Source organism: Cebus imitator, unplaced genomic scaffold (genome assembly GCF_001604975.1).
Source record: "Cebus imitator isolate Cc_AM_T3 unplaced genomic scaffold, Cebus_imitator-1.0 Scaffold180, whole genome shotgun sequence".
NCBI classification, from domain to species: domain Eukaryota; kingdom Metazoa; phylum Chordata; class Mammalia; order Primates; family Cebidae; genus Cebus; species Cebus imitator.
Window position 1 is genome coordinate 3,439,255 of NW_016107495.1, and position 17,541 is coordinate 3,456,795.

General features: G+C 45.1%; 1 protein-coding gene and 1 long non-coding RNA gene across 2 annotated transcripts in view; one reads left to right on the forward strand and one right to left on the reverse strand.

The window, feature by feature from the left end:
• Nucleotides 1-17,541, reverse strand: part of ALK (ALK receptor tyrosine kinase) — a 755,264-nt gene that overhangs the window by 534,848 nt on the left and 202,875 nt on the right. Inside the window, exon 2 of the mRNA XM_017545664.2 lies at nucleotides 11,783-11,902. Coding sequence (XP_017401153.1) covers nucleotides 11,783-11,902 — 120 coding nt within the window. The remainder of the gene's footprint in view (nucleotides 1-11,782; nucleotides 11,903-17,541) is intronic.
• The window catches only part of LOC119473721, a 29,284-nt gene continuing 20,445 nt past the window's right edge, over nucleotides 8,703-17,541 (forward strand). Inside the window, exon 1 of the long non-coding RNA XR_005202944.1 lies at nucleotides 8,703-8,939. This is a non-coding gene — a long non-coding RNA (uncharacterized LOC119473721). The remainder of the gene's footprint in view (nucleotides 8,940-17,541) is intronic.

Sequence of the window (17,541 nt, forward strand, 5' to 3'; positions counted from 1 at the left end):
AAAAAAAAAAAAGAAAGCATGGGGCCAGAAGCAAAGGGGAAAGTTCACTAAAGAATTCTTAGGAAGCCTCCCAGCTCCAGGCCAATTGGCCTTGTGCTTGGAGCAATTCATTTAACCACTTGAGTCCTGGTTTCCTCATGGATAAACTACAGAGAATTATCACACTAATGATGCTGATAAAAACAATATAAATACCTGTAATCCCAGCACTTTGGGAGGCCGAGGTGGGCAGATCACTTGAGGTCAGGAGTTCTAGACCAGCCTAGCCAACATAGTGAAAGTGAAGCCCCATCTCTACTAAAAATATAAAAATTAGCTGGGCGTGGTGGCAGATGCCTGTGGTCCCAGCTACTCAAAAGGCTGAGGCAGGAGAATTGCTTGGACCCAGGATGCGGAGGCTGCAGTAAACCAAGATTACGCCACTACACTCCAGCCTGGGTGACAGAGCCAGACTCCTTCTCATCTATCTATCTATCTATCTATCTATCTATCTATCTATCTATCTATCTATCTGCCTGCTGTGTTGATCACATAAGGTAATGAATGTGGCCATGCTTTCTAAACCCTGAGATACCATGTATTAATAGATGGATGTTCTTACCACCGTGGCCCGGCGATGCAGGCATAGCACTGTGTCCTCCTGTGCCTCAGATTTACCACCAGGAACCTGGGGATCAACAGGCCTGACTTGACCTTGGACGGCCCAGGGAGAAGCAGACTACAACAGAGATCCTTCTGTCCTTGCCCTATTTTATGTCAGCCTCTCAGGGGGCTGGGAGAAGCACTGGGGTATCTAGGGAGGCATTACAGGGAGTAACTAGAAGCACAGATCCTGCATGTGGTCAGGCTCCCAAGTTGGAAATTTGGCTGTGCCGTTACTGGCTCCACATGTCAGGGAAAATCATTGAATCTCTTTGTGCCTCGTATTTTTTCAACTGTAAAATAAGAATTAAAGCAGGGACCACCTCCTGGAACTGTGAGGAAGATGAAATGCAACAGTGTGTACTGAGCACCTGCATGGCGACTTGCACACAGTTTGGCCTTATTTAATGATGGCTGCCATTGCTGCTACTCTTTAAGTGGCTTCAGGGGTCAGCAATGGCAGAGGGAACATAAGAGGGAGTATGTCCACCATAGCGGGAAGAAAACTTTGTTTTCAGCCCTGTTGCAGCTGGAAGTGAAAAAGGAAAAGGGGTGAGGGAGAAATGTGTGGTCCTCACTCAATGTTTCCTTTGTGAAGGCTGATTGCGCTTGCCGTTGGAAGACCCCAGGTGAGATGATCTGGGTTTTAGCCCTGGCTCTGTGATATAACTTCACACGAGTCATTTATGCTTTCCAGACCTCAGTGTCCTCATCTGGAAAATAGAGTGGTGGAATAAAATGATTCTCAGGTCTCTTGCATCTCTACCATGCGAAGAATAATTGCCCCTTTGGGCAGATGACCAAAATAAGCTCTCTAACTTCACCCTAGCCAGCTGGTCAGCAGCAACCCAGGGGCCATGACTCCCAGCCCAGGCTCAGATGATTAGGAACTGTGGCTCCCCCTTTCTGGATTATCTCCTTAAGGGGTAATTGGCTCACCAGTCACCTTTGTTATTAATCCACCAGCTGCCATCAACATCTGGTCACTTGCTTCATAACACTAAGTATCCAACCTGGCCTCCTACCCACTCTGAGCACAGCCACTGTTCATTTGTCATAGATCCCCAGAACTTGAAACCATTCACTTCCTTCCCACCAGCCTGCTCCCTGGAATGCATCTGGGAGCCAATCACCCAATTCAAGACATCTGTTTAGCTCACTTATAATCAAGCTGCAGAGAAGAAGGGCCACGTCGCCTTCCATCAATCAATTACATGAAGACAGCCTCAGAGGGCTGTGTGTGTGCACGCGTGCACGCAGCAGTGGGAGAGACATGGAAAGCTGAATTCTTATTTCTCTTATCTGTGACCATTACAATGTTACAGATAGAAAAACAGGACTCTGCTCTTAATCACAGAACAGAAAACTGAAAACAATTAATTCTGAAGTTAACTAGCTCAGCTTCTCCATTTTATAGAAGGGAAAATGAAGTCTCAGGAGAGTGAAGGGACTTGGCCAAGGTGGCATGGCCTAGGGTTTGGAGCAGTAAAGAGCTGAGACCAGAACCCAGATTGGACTTCCAGTTCAGTTCTCTGCTTGCAATTTCCAGGAAACACTCATGCAGAATGTGTGTGTGTGTGTGTGTGTGTGTGTGTGTGTGTGTGTGTGTGTGTTGGGTAAGGAAGTCGCTAACAGAATGAAGCAGGGTCCAGGGGGCATAGTGAAATCCCTAGCAGTTTGTACCATTGCTCAATATGACATCTGTCTAAATGAGTTTATTCCTGAAACCAGAAGGTTGGAGGTGAACTCTGAGTAATGTGGCATCCATGACAACAGAAGAATCCTGCTGGTTAAGGGACACCTTAGAATGGACCTCCCCATTAACTGTTCTGTCTCTGAAGAGACAGGACTTGCTGGGTGTTAATGTGAACACGGGGCTCCATTCCTCCCTGTTTTCAAACACAGGAAGGTACCAGGCTGCCCACACGCCGACATTCTGCCCTTCAGGGACTCCCAGTCCAGTTGAGGGGATGAACTTGCCCGTAGCTAACTCTAAGAGGCCTCGGGGGAAACAGAACAAGGGAGTCTCTTTGCTTGGGAGGACCAAAGGTTCACAGAACAGGCAACAGCTGGACTGCACCTTGAAGGATGAAACAATTTCAACAGCTGGTAAAGGGCTGGCTAGGAAGTTTACTAAGAACAGAGGAGGAGATAAAGTTATTCTCGACAGGTGGAGAACTGATATTGCTTAATTCAGTAGAGTTGTATAAATTTTGAAGGTAAACTGCATGAATTAAATCCCAGATCAAATACTAGCGCGATTAAAGGCAAAATGCTTTCAAGTTCCAGAGGGCAAAACTAGGGATTTAAAAGAGTTTTAAGCAAGAGTCTTACAGCAAATGGAGCCATGCCACCAAAACGTACCTAACACTGTGCCCTGGGCACATTCAGATCCATCCTCATGTCCTCACAATACAGTTGGTAATCCTGATCATTTCCACTTTAAAGATGATGAAGAGAAACAAAAACAGTAAGCAGTGGCTGAACGTAATACAACTCACAAGAATCTGGGCTGGGAATTCATTCCACATCTCAGATCCCCAAGACGAGTTTTCCCCGCTGTGGTTCTATGTGTTGCTTTCAGGCAGAGGCTCGAAGACCTTTTGTTGGGATGTTACAGAGGAGAATGATTGATTGATTGATTTTTTGAGATGAAGTTTCACTCTTGTTGCCCAAGCTGGAGTGCAATGGTGCAGTCTCAGCTCACTGCAACCTCTGCCTCTCAGGTTTAAGCAATTCTCCTGCCTCAACCTCCCAAGTAGCTGGAATTACAGGTGCCTGCCACCATGCCCAGCTAATTTTTGTATTTTTAGTAGAGACAGGGTTTCCCCATGTTGGCCAGGCTGGTCTTGAACTCCTGACCTCTGGTGCTCCACCCGCCTCAGCCTCCCAAAGTGCTGGGATTACAGGTGTGAATCACCGGACCCAGCCCAGGGGAGATTTAAATAGGTGATGCAGAGGTCAGTTAAAGTGCTGGGGTTACCAGACCTAGTTCTCCAGTCCAGTGACCACCCCCATCAGAATCTTGTTTTTAAGGTGTTCTGCAAGTGACTATGAGGCAACTAGACTGAGTATGGCCATGTGTTCATCCACACCAGGAATGCATTGACCCCACACTGAGGCAGTCCATAGGGCAGCAAAACTCTGCTGGGCTGATGGAAACCCAAGGTATTCAAGGAATGAGGCGTGTAAAGCAACAGGTAGGACTGAAATGTGAGAAAATATTTTGTGAGCCCTCTTATTGAGGAAAAAGATGAACTCTTGCCTCTACGGTAGAGAGGTTAAGTGTGGGCTCTGCCGAGCAGATGGCCTGGATTTGAATCTCCGCTTTGCCTGGGGAGATCACCAACCTCTCTAGGCCTCTGTTTCCTCATCCTACAGAGGTGGCTATTTGACCAGATCACAGAAGGCCCTGACAGCTCACAATATCTATGAACTTCTCATAGACCAAATTATTCTAGTCATCTATCCAAATGGGCTGATTAAAATCCTGTGAATTGGAGGTCTCTTCTGACACAAAGTTCTGCACCTGAGGTTGCTCTGGACAAAACATTTTAAGAGGATTTCCTCTCATTTTTCTCACCCTTGATCAGTCCTCTTCCTGCATATGTTTTGGACACATGTCTTTCTAGGTTGGTTAGAAGTGCTCTGTATATGGTATTTCAGATGTCCCAAAGCTGTCAAAAGAGAACCTCCTCCGCTCACTAATGTCTGCTGAATATGCTTTTTTAGGTTAAGAAAGGAAAAAAAAAACAAGCCTGCTCAAAGTAGTTAAAATCACAGCTTTGAATCCTCAACCAAAGTAAGTCCAGCCCAGGAAATGTTCTCCCTTTAAACACATTTCTTTCCTGAAACTGATTAATATTACTAGAAATGAGAGTGCTGGTGGGAATGTCCCTGCCCTTTAATAAAACAGAGAACTTCGGGGGTGGGAAAGCTGTAGGCTGGGAATTGGGAGACTGAGTTTGCTCCTCACATGGCCCTGAACTGCTGGGCAGATATTGCAATAAGCTCTAGTGAGCACACAATGAGTACAAAACATGAGAGAAGTGCTCGGGTGCAAAAGGAAACAAGATGTGAATCCCCCGGTGTCTAAACGCTTAAAGTCTAGGAAAAGTAATAATGCAGGACCACAAATAACTAAGACACAAGCAAAAGTGTGACATCAGAGGCACTAAGTCGCATGGAGACACATTAAAAAAATTTCCTCCATGAGAATATGGGGATAGAGTGAGGCCCACAACCTCCCAGACTGTTCTAATTTGGGGCCATAGTGTGGTCACCAGCTGCTTGGTTGTGAATCCTTGCTATATGGTATCCAAAAGGAAGCTCTACTAAATCCAGCAGGCATGTCAAATCTGCTAAAACTAAGCAAACTGTCTTATTAGGTACTGGTGGTTCATCAGACCCGGAGGGAGGTTCTGTCTCCACAGAACTGATTGGAGTGTTGGGGGTACCACACATACATACAACATTCCTTCATCTAAAAATTCTTCACTTCCTTCGCTTTGGTGTTGATATGATTTGGCTATGTCCCCACCCAAATCTCATCTATAACTGAAGCTCTCATAATCCCCACGTGCCATGGGAGGGACCCGGTGGGAGATAATTGAATCATGGGGGGGGGTCTTTCCCATGCTGTTCTCGTGATAGTGAATAGTCTCATGAGATGCGGTGGTTTTATAAAGTGAAGTTCCCCTGCACACAGTCTCTTTGCCTGCCACCGTGTAAGACACGCTTTTGCTCCTCCTTGCCTTCTGCCATGATCGTGAGGCCTCCCCAGCCATGTGGGACTGTGAGTCAATTAAACCTCTTCCCTGTAGAAATTATCCAATCAAGACCTGGGTTTACAGCTCTCTACTGGCCATCTTCACCTGGCTATCCTGAAGGCATTTCAAATGTAACCTTTCCTCCTCCCTCTACATGCCTTGGTCAACACCTTTCCTTGCCAAATGTTTCTCTTCTCTGTTTCAGTCAATGACATCTTCATCCACTTAATTACTCAAGGTGGATTCCCCTGAATAGGTAACCAAGTGGTGCTCACTTACATGCAGAATCTCTTCCAGATTCCCCTCCTTCCCTTTCTTTTCCATCCTATGCCTCATGCATAGGACAATGCCCAAACCCTGAGCATTCCCAGAGTGTCTCCCCAGCCTCACCCCAGATCCTCTACAGCCTTTGCATATGCATCCCTTTTGTCCAAAATGCTCTTCTCATGGGTATCCATGTTCCCTAGAGTCCAAAGCCCAGTTCAGCAGCCCCAGTCTCCAAAACATCTCCCTTCTTGAGTCCTCTACAGACCTGGTCCTCCCTCCTCTGTGTTCCTGGGCCTCTGCTACTGCATTTGTCAAAGAGCAGGCATGCTTACTTCTTCCTCCAGAGCTCCTTGAGGGAATAAAATGTATCCTATTTGTCTGTATCATTGAGATGCCTAGAGCACAACCAAGCATACAGTCATCACTCCATGAATGTTGATACCTCTTCTCAAGTTCTCTGTGTTGGTGGAGACACGCTGAGGGGGAAATGGTGCAGGTGGGGTGCGGGGGGCAAGAGGGACTCCGAAGGGGGAAGTCAAGACTGAAGCAAGCACTAAGGAGCCACCTGCCCAGGGGTGAGAGCTGAATACAAGTGAACAAGAAAAAGAGTACATGAAAAGATGGTCAGACAGCCAAGGGCGACCCCTCCTACTTTATTCTCTTCCTCTGTCTTTCCCTGTGTGTCTCTGTCTCTGTCCCCTCATCATCTGTTTCCCTTTGTCAGTGACTTTCCCGCTCTGTCTGTAAAAAGTGTTTTAAATGAATCTTTTCTGACTTTTCTCACCTTTGTGTCACGTGGTCATTCATCCTCTTACTTTCATTCTAACTTTTATTCTTTCTGCATTTCCTTACTCAACTTGCTGCCAACGTAGAGATAAATTGTTCATATTTATTGGAATAGCTTTATGTGTCTTTGTTTTAAAGGGATATGACCAAGAGGAGCATTTTAAACACGTCTCTCCTTGAAACACCTAAGCCAACTTCTTTTTATTGAATTTCAATGGATTGAGTACATTGGCTCTCAGCAGGTTGGGGCACTCAAGGTGACAGCTGGTCCCTGATCCCTGGTATTGTGTGACAGCCAGCATTGCTGTCCCCTTTGGGATTCAGCCTTTGTGGCAAATGCATGCAGAGGTCTTTTGCTTACCAAGCTTGCAAATGAAAAGACAGAGGCATGAGCTAGGAAAGAACTTGACCCCCGAGCTTAGTGGAGCAAGGCTAGGGAGAGAACACAAAAAGAGAGACCTGGCCTGGCAGGGGCAGAGGAGTTGGGAAGGAAGCTTTCAGCCCTGACGGTGGTCCACAAGGGAGCTGCTTTTCACTGACGCCAGTGCTCCTGAGAACCAGAATGGCTGATCGCAGCCGGCCACATTAAATACATAATTTCAGAAATGTGATCAAACTGACTTCCTGCCAGAGCTGTGAAGCAAATCCCATACAGAGCTGCAGGGCCTTTGTGTTTTCCATTTTTGATTCTGTGTTAGGCTGATTTTTTTTGGAGAGATATTTAATTTACCTAGTCTTTTCAATCAAAGAAATTGACACATTAACAGGACGGGTGGTGATGGTGGCAATGGCAGGGAAAGTAATTAAAAAGTCTAATTTTTCTTTCTAAAAGAACCAGCCCCTGAAGTGGATAGGTCCCCTTGGACTGGAAAGCAGACAAAGTTTGAATAGAACTTTTGTTCAAATCTAACAATTGTTTTGTTACACTTAGACCTTGGGAGGTTGGGAGGAATATTTTCTTTTCCAGGAATCAATGTTCTGGACATTACGGGGCTGGACCAGTTTCTCAGGGCAGCCATAACGAAGTACCATCCACTGGGTGGCTTAAAATAACAGAAATTTACTTTCTCACAGTTTCAGAGGCTAGAAATTCAAAGTTAACATGCAGGCAGAGACATGCTGCCTCTGAAGTACTGAAGAAGAATCTGTTCCAGGCCTTCCTCTTAGCTTCCAGTGTGGCCCATAACCTTGGTGTTCCTTGGCTTGTAGACACATCACTCTAATCTCTGACTCCAGAGTCACATGGTGTGCACTCCATATATGCCTGTGTTTTCTCTTCTTATAAGGACACCAATCATATTGGATTAAGGCCCATCCTAATCCAGTATGGTCTCATTTTTACTTGACTGCAAAGACTCTATCTCCCAATAAGGTCACAGTCGCAGGTACTAGGGGGTTAGAATTTTAACAAATGTTGTGGGGGAGACCCAAGTCAATCCATACAGGGACAACAGTCTGGGATAGGGAGGGAGGGAGCGTAGAGAAAACAAGACTACCTCTAGTGCCAAGGGGACTCCACTCATGGATAGAAAGGGTTGAATCATCTGGCCTGCCTGGGATAGTCTCCATTTGGTGATATCAAGTCTTGGTCCCATAGCTACCCAAGGTCTTAGACATCAGATCAAACATTCAGCTAAACACCAGGTCATCCAGGAAGTGAGCGTGCTCGCCAGGCAGGGAAAGCTCATCCTTGAAGTAACTTTGTGACATGATAGAAAGAGCACTCAACTTAGAGTCAGACAATCTGGGTTCACTCTTTTCTAATGGTTCATCCACTCCGTAAATTGAAAGCACATTAATAAACTCCTTTGATCCTCAATTTGCATTTCCATAAAATTATAAAATAATTTCCATCTATTGCAATTTTATAATACAACTTAAATGAGAAAAATGGGTGAAAAAGAGTTTTGCTACATATAATTTTATATATATATATAATATACGTAAATGAAAAATCCCTCTCTCCTGCTCATATGGGGCAGAACCTTTGGTCATTCTGTTTAAAAAGTTGATGTGATTCTTCCCATAGCCAGAGTGGGCAAATACGATTTAAAGTTGGAAAGGATACCATCTGTCTCTGTGGCTCTAAAACTCAAGGTGATCAAAACTGCCTTTCAAAACCCCCAGTGGCCTCAATCTCTTAGCATCTGGTGCTACCTGATGGAACAGATTTTTATCTGGGTAGGTAGTTAGAGCGTAATCCTTTAGCCAAGCCTATAAATAAGTCTAAAGGCATTAAAGCTGATGATAAAAAGAAAATAAAGTCTTTCTTTAGATGTCCTCCCTCTTAAAACCTTAGGGGAGGAATGTGCAGCCCTCTGCTTGCTGATGATGAAATTAGTGGGCGCTCGCCATTCAAGACAAAGGGGAGAAAGGACTGCAATCTGATGTCAAATGCCATGGAAGAGAATATATTTTACACAGCATATCAGGACCCAACGCAAATTAGAAGAAATATGGGGAGCCTTCAAAAAGGTAGGTCAAACTTTTTCCTCAAGCAGATAATTACAGACTGGGGGTGAGTAAATCTTATTAGCCTCTTTCCACCTCGTCTCTTCTCATAAAACACTGGAGAGAGGAAAGCCATTCCAATTCAGAACTGGACAGCTCACCCGAGAGAGGCCTAGCCCACTGGTCATCAGGACGCCTGTGGTCGGGTTGCTGCTGCTCACTCTCTTTCCCCACCCCAACATGCCCCCACCAGAATGCAGCCAAAGACAGCCAGCCAGGCATGGAGTCCCATGATGGACTTGCTGAGACTTGGTGACTTCTCACTGTCTGAAGAATGATCCCTTCAGGCGGTAATTTTCCAGTCAAATTTCTCTGCCCAAGTTTGAGGCCTTAAAATTAATGAAGTTGTTAACATTTCTTAAAATGTCTTTCACGGCAGTTGAAAGGTATGGATTTATCACCCTAGTTGGCTGGCCTTTTTGGTTCATAGACATGTGGGCTGAGGCCCCACAAACATCCTTAAGGGGACCAGACTCTTGGCCTGAGCTCTGCCTTTAGCTTGTTCTGCAGTGGGTCTTGGGGAAAGACCCATAGATCCTTAACATCTATGCTCTGAGGTCAGCCCACTGGGGACACTCTTTATGGCAATGGGCCTAGCTGCCTACAGAATGATTTCTCTGGCCTATGAGCACTGAAAAGGCAGGGCCAAGCCTTACCTTCCTTTATATTTGCATCACTTCCCACATCTGACACAGGGCCAGGCACACAGGGAAGATGATGGTGGTGGTAATGTCTTCGTAAGTCTCAGATGAATTAAATATGGCAGAAAGACATAAAACCTCTGGAATGACCACCATGATCAGTTAAGGAACCACCAATGAAGAATCAGCTCCTCCTTTCCCGTGAATCAATAGCAACAATGGTGCTGACTTGGGCACTCTCACCCAGAACTCAGGTGTAACTGCCAATGGTTTGGGTCCTCTCCTCTGCCAAGAAGGGAAATCATGAGGATTCCAGGCCACGAGGAGAGTTTGAAAGAGATCTTTAAAAACCACTGGATTGATTCCTTTGCCCTAAGGTGGCATGCCATTTCACCCTCATTTTACAGATAAGGAGGATGAGGCTCGGGGAGCACCAAATGGGTTTATCGGGGCCATGCTGTGAGTAAGAACCAGCTTAATAAACTCTCATGGTTTTTTCCTTTTGACCTGTAACCTCTTACAAGATGCTCTGCAGGGAACAAATGTGTTGTGCTCTACAGCATGCAGGGGGTAGATCTGCCTTTTTTGGACATTCTGCATTTTATAAAAATTGTCCTCCTGTAGAGATACTGAATGACTTTGGGAGCAAACTCAAAAATGTTACCTGAAGACCAGTTGTATCGCAAATCTGGTTACAAAGCATTAACAATGCAAAGGTCGAGATTTCAATTATTTATAGATACTTGCCTTTATCATAAGATGACACTCAGTGTCTGGCTTAAATAAAATCAGGAAGTAATTCTTATCTGGAATCTCCTTACGACCACTGATCTTTCTCTCCTTCAAGGGCCGCTTAAGAGTCGCAGGAAACATTCCAGCACAGAAGATAATTCTAAACTGCCCTGGGGTTTTTGATGGATTTTTTTTTAAGTTTAAAATGAAAAGTACAGTTCATATGAACCAAGAGCATTATAGATGACAGACAGCAGCCTTTGGACTGGAAGCTTTTCTACAGTAAGTGGAACATCTCTGTTAGGTGCATTTTAAATAGCTTAGGCCCAAGGGTAGAGACCGCATAGAGGAACAGGTAAATATGCCCAGAAGGACATCTAGAACTCAGTGCTGCACTAGGTTTATAAATACTTAATTCAATCAGGCTTGATGAATGAGTTGCATCTCTGGAGGCCTTTTGCATTAATTCATCATAAATATGAGGTTGGTGCAAAAGTAATTGCAGTTTTTGCCATTGAAAGTAGTGGCAAAGCTGTAATTACTTTTGCACCAATCTAATAAGTCTTTATGCATCTCTTCCATCTGATAGAATAATGTGGGGAGCAAAGCTTTGTGCCTGTCCTTGTGGGGTTTGCCCTAGAGGAGTTCAAGAGAAATAAAATGTTCACTTAGAAATGCTTCATCTCTCCTGTAAAGCAGTGGAGACTGCAGAGACCCAGCCACTATGAGCTGTTAGAATGAGGAGAAAGAAGGTGGAGTCTTATGCCATGTAAAGGCAACCTCCTGAGGGCTCCTAGGACAGGACCTATCAGGCTGCATAGGTGGCGCTCGAGAGAAAAAAAATGAAAGAAGGGGAAGAACTCTGGCTTGGTAGCTGGAGAAGCCACTCTGTGTGATCTTGTTAAACTTAGCTTCCGCACCTGTAAAAATGTAATTGGACCTGGTCTCTTTATGTCAGAGGCTGTTGCAGAATCAAATGAACTGAAATAATATCAAAGAACATGTTTGGGAAACTTTAAGGAGCTTTCTAACTGCAAGGGGACCTGGAAGACCTGTGATGCTCATAATAATAATCCCCTCTTAAGAGACTGTGATTGTTAGAAATGCTGTGGGTCAGAACCAGAAAGCCACAGTCAAGATGCAAACAAGCATCTCAACTAATGACTGATAAAGGAATGGCTAGAATACTATACATCATAAAGGTTAAGCGGGAGGGATATGGCATCAGCAAAACCCTTGGCTCGCTGGAATGGCCTGGCTGGAACGGTCCAGTGGGGCTGTGCATCACTGAGAGACAGAGGGCTCAGAAAGACTTCTTTTGCATATAGGGAGCTGAAGAAATCCCCTGGACCTGAATCCCAAACTGAAACTGACAGAGTCCTTATTACGAGATGGTGATGGTACATCACAAGTAACTATTGAACATATACTTACCATATCTGCTGTGATGAGACAGGAAAGGGAAGGAGTCTTTCATTATCCAGGTGAGATTCCATGTAAAATAATCAGGAGAAGGAGAAGGCATGTTTGTTGGTGACTCCAAGGAGCTATGACCTGGAAATAAAAACAAAGAAAACACTGATCCATGTGCTTGGGATGTATCTTTTAGCTGTCACTCAATATCAGTCAAAAAGAAAGTTTGTAAGGCATTTTCATGACATCTGTTGGAAAGATGAGGGGGGAAAAATGAGCCCTCCTAACTGCAAGAGGCCGTGGAAGACCTTGACTGAGTTGACCTCAGGACCCTGACATACATTTTCTACCAAGGGCAGACAGATCTAAGAGGTATGAATGTTCTGACCAAGGCCATGCTGAGGATCTCTGGGAGATGAACTAGAACCTGGGGCACTTAATGGCTTGGTCTAACAGTTCTATCCAAAGTCTATTCTGCCTATAGGAATTTCTACAGCATTACAGAGAACTCCAATTCATCTCATCCAGATAATGCCTCCATCTCTACTTTATGTTCAGATTTGTAACTTGATCTCATGTTGTTTGCTTGGGTTATTGCCTTATCAATGAAAGGGTTGAAATTACACTCTAAAGTTATGAGTTCTTAACAATAACGTTATTTTCAGGGTTGTAGGGGTGTTGGCAGGGAGGCGGGGAGGTAGGTGACAGGAGTTTTCTGATAGCCAAGAGGCCAGAAAGCCAAAAGGATTAATGTTTCTGATTTGCATGAGAGAAAGAAGTCTGGAGAGAAAAGCAGCAGAGAAGCATTATTCCTGTCCTTAGCAGCACCTAAGGATTTTGTGTGGTGAAAAGTCATTACAATATATCTACAAATCAAATGATCACACACTGCATGCTCTAACACAGTGCTTCCCAGAAAATCCCAAGCTCAATCACTATTTGCTAATGTTTTATGGCAGGCAAAGCCTTGTTTGTTAAAGAAGGAAGGATTTGAGAATTAGCTCTGTTTCGTAGATAGATGTGTCGCAAGACGGAGTGCAGGGAGGAGGGAAGGAAGGAGACCAGCACTTCTTCTGTAGCTTCCCTGGTACAGGCGCCATGCTGGAATCTTTACCTATGTAATGTCACAGGATATTCACCATGGTTCTCTGAGATAGGAATGATCATCTCCATTTTACAGATGCATCAACTGAGATGCAGAGAGGCAAGTGATGGAAGCAGAAACTGAGCCCAGGTTTGCCTCATATCAACAGGTCATGTTCTGCTGTGAATGGGCTGATCTGCTATTCTGGTGGTAACTGTTAACCCACTTGGGGGGACAACAGTTTTTCCTTTTCCTTGTGAAGAGGAAAAGAAGAAGAGAAAGAAGAAAAGGCAGCAGGAGTAACGAAAGCATTTTCCTGGTCTGCCTGCTCTGTACTTTCTTCCGCATCACCCACCACACCAGCTCCTGCAGGCTCTGCTCTCCTACCTCTAACTCCCTTTTAGCATCAACCCCACTTCACACACTTGAAGGAAATCTCTGGCCTGGGTACCCAAGGCAGTCTCTTGTTTCCAGACCCTTCCACTATTTTACCTGCAGGTGCTGCCCTTAGGAGAAGCTGATTAAAGGTCCTTGTGCCCTGCAACTGGGACAGGATGGGCATTACATGGTCTCCTTCCTAAAAAACATTTTAATCTCTGCTTTCCATAGATCTGAGTTGGAAGTGCTGGCTCCTGGGTATCTAGGAAAGAATTTTGACTTTTCTCCCATATTTGGTCTGCAGAGATTAGAACTGAATTGATTGGTGCCAGATACAAGTTTCTGTAGCATTTCTGCAAAACAGCTCAGAGGAAATGCACTGAAAGGGGTGAGAGGCTGTGTTCGTGAGTTGCAGAGAGAAGCCATCTCATTTCACCTGCACATCAGCACTGTTTCACAGGCACGCAATGGGGTTCAGAGAAGTGAATGCAAAGACACGCAGGGCTACTTTGGGCAAGGTTAAGTTTATTTTAGCCTTTTAATAAATTAGTATGTATTGAGCACATATGGACCAGACACAATCCTAAGTGCTTTAAATGCGTGATTTTGTTTACTTCTTACAGTAACCTTGTAAGTTTAGTTGTCCTCATTTTGCAGCTGAGGAAATAGAGGCATAAAGAGGTTAGTTATCTTTCCTGCAGCCACACAGTCAGCAGGAGACAGGAAATCAGAGTCAAAAGACCACATCAACTGACACTGAAATCCAAGCTCCTTTCCCCACCCTGCACAGGTCACAGATTGGCGCAGGGTGGTCCTCAGCTCTCAGCAGGGCCCCCACGGGGTTGGGGTTGGAGGTCGCCACTGAACATGCTTCAGAACAAGGCAACAGAGGGAAGGGTCTGGGAAGACTCGGACAATCGACCCCCTGCAGCGACTCCCACATGAATAAAAACTGGCATCTCTAGGTCTGAGTCATTAGCTAGCCTCAAATTTTAAGTAGCTTTCAAGTGACAGGAAGACTAAGCCTAGGTTATGCTTCCCTGTTTCCAAGTGATGTCATTTTTCTGAAGCATTCAGCTTGGGAATGGCATTAGCTTCTTCCTGGATGTGAAGAACCAAGCAGATGGGGCTAGACTTCAGGAAGCACTTACGAATCTGTGAGTGGGCACAGAATGGCAGATAACTTTAACCTGGAAGAGGGCCAGGTAATATATTCAGGGGTTAAAAAAATGAAAGCTTTCAAAGGAAGGGCTCTGAGAGCTGGGTCATGACTCAGCACGGTGACACAGACATCACTGTGGGCCATCCCTAGAGGCATGAGCTTAAAGCCTTTTATGTCACAAAACACTAGTAACTTGCGGGCATCCTCAGGGTTGAATATTGCAGAATACTGCAGAGTTGAAAGAAAGCAGAAAGTCTTTTCTTGCCCTTACAGGAACTCCTAGAATATCTTCCAGCCAGTGGGCTCACAGGGGTCCCAATCTTGCCCCCCAGAGTAGGGTGGGCAAGAGATAAGCTGGATGAGGCTAGGGAGCTAATGCGGGGGTCAGCCAAAAAGGCTAAGCTTCCCCACCTGAAAAGTCAAGGACGGAGAAAAGCAAAGCCCACATGAATGCAGTTGTTTGCCAGCATCAGAAGCATGGGAGCAGAAGTGAGTGCTAGTCAAAGCTCATAGACTACACATCAATGTAGAATATAAAGAACAAAATGCTTCTGCATTTAACAAGTACAGCATCAACAGACTGTTCCCATCACGCTCCTCACCGTTGTCCATCTCAGCCGCTGCGGGGAATGATTTTCTAGCAGAAAGAGAAGCCAGGCCATCAGAAGCAATCCACTTAAGCTAGAGAAAGCCTTGTCTTTTTGGTGTTTCACGGTGAAAACAGGAGGATCCAGAGTGAAATGGGCCTCCCACCAATGCAGGTGTATGGGTGAAGGTGTGAATGCACACCAACCGGCTTGCGTAGGGCGACTCTTGGACCTTGGGAGACGAAGCATAGAGGAGAAAGGAGTGGGGAAATAGGAGCAGGAGCTTCTAGTGAAGTGAGGCAGATCAGTGAAGGCCTGAAGAGAAATGAGGAAGAAATACACCTGCACTGAGGGCATTATTGATTGGCTAGTGATACAGTTGTTGTTTTTCTGATGATTTCTTAAGCCCTTTCTAGCCACTGCAGTGTATCAAGGCAGAGTGAAAACCTCAAGCTCCTGACAATCCTCATTCTTCACTGTGCTTCATCCCCTTAATGCCCTCAGCTTCAGCTCCAGGGCTCATCTCTATCATAATTTCCTTGCACACAATCTCAACTCCTTTGGCTCTTTCTTCCTTTACAATTATCCCGGAGCAGGTGAATGTGGTAGTGGGAGAGGAGGGGTGGAGGAACACACAACAGGGCTGATGGGCCTCACTGTAAATTCAAGACCAGAAATCTCAAGACCCTCAGGATGACCTGGGAATCCCACTGCCTTCCCTGACGAACTCAGTTCACTCTCTCTTCCTTATACAATTAGTTAAAACTTCCTCTTAGGTTCTCAAACCTCCGATCCCCCAATGCTTCTACATTCTCAGAGAATGAGTTTATTTCTTAGTTTCTTGAGAAAAGAGACGCAATCTACCCACTTACGGGTATCAGGTTGTTGTAAAGGGTAACAGTTTACACTCTTAAACAGTGCCAGCCTCTTCACTTAGGTGCTAGTCTCATCTCTTCTCAAGGGATCTGCTATTACAATGGTCCTGCATCAACAGCTTTCCCTCTCTACCAAGTCAGTCGTACAAACATGCACCATCTCATAAAGAAAGAGCTTCCTTGATCGCCACACTCTGCTACGGTCATTGTCCCTTACTCTGCTCTTCTTTACAGCTAAATCTCTTAAAGGATTTGTTTCTGCTCCTCTCTCCACTTTCTTCCTCCCATGTTCTCTTAAATCCAACAAAATCTAGATTGGCTTCACCACTCCAGGTCAAGGTCACCGGCGAGCCCAGGCTGCTGATACACTGAACAATGCTCGGTCTTTGTTTCACGAGACCCCTCCAGCTGCATTTGTCCTGCAATCGCTCCCTGCCTCTTGGATTTCTCACATCTTGGTAACCATGTAGTCCTTGGTTGCCTCCTGCTTCAATGGGAAGATCCTCTTTATTCTTCCTTGCCAGCTCCTCCTCATTTTCCAAACTGTAGAGGAGGAAATGTCTCTATTTCCAGCAGCACTTGCCTAGGAACTGTCACGGCTGAGTATTGTATTTTATCCCAGCGGTTCTAACCAGCTGATGATCAATGGCCATGAATTTCGAGTGACTGCAGAACACCAGACCCTTCCTTACCTAATTGAAGACTCTTTGCTGACCATTGAAGAAGGGAACTTGTTTAACCACACTCAGTTGAAACTGTGCATTCATTCATTCTCTTCAGTTCAAAGAATCGATTTTCAATTCCAAATAAGCAGGACCACATTGTAGCCCTCTTTGCAAGACTTTGAAAACTCTGACTTTTCTTCCTTTGAAAATCACACAGGGAATTTCTCCTTGCCTGACATGTAAATAAGCTTTCTCTTAAGAAAACAACAACTTTGTGGGATCTTTATTATTTGACAATTGTTAAAAGTTGGAGAACCTGGGCATTTTCTGCATCTAAACTCTCTCAAAGTGATATCACCCAGTTTCATAGCTCTAAATACCATCCACATACGACTGTTACCAAATGTGTGTCTTCAGCCTAATCCCTCCCCTAAACAACAGAATACGCATCCAACTGCCTGTTCAAAATCTCCACTTTATTGCCTGATAAGCATCTGAAACTTATCATGAGCAAACCAAAAACCTGACCTCCCTTCCCTTAAACCCCAGGCATTCCCCATTTCAGATAGTGTTACCAATACTCACCTGGCTGTTTGGGCCAAAAACCAAGGAGGAATCCTGACTTCTTCCTTAGACTCATACCCCACATCAACTCATCAGCAAATCTTGATGGCTCTACCTGAATTTTACCCATTCTCATCTTCCCGCCTTACCTATCTCCATTATTGCTATGAGCTCCCAGAGGGCCTCCCTTCCGCTTGTTCTCTATGTAGCAGTTAGGTTGACACTGCAGCCCCTGAAATAGCTTTCAAGTTTCTTGCCGTCGCCTAGCCTAAAGGTCCCACAGGATCTGGCTCCTGATTCTCTCTCTAACCTCATTTGCAAACATTTTCCCCCCATTGTTGGAGCTCAGTCCCACAGGCCTTCTTGCTCTTCCCCAAACTTGCCAAGCACATTCCTACCCCAGGGCCTTTGCACTGGCAGTTCTCAGTGGAGGAAGCTCCTCCTACTCAGAGGCATGTGGCCACT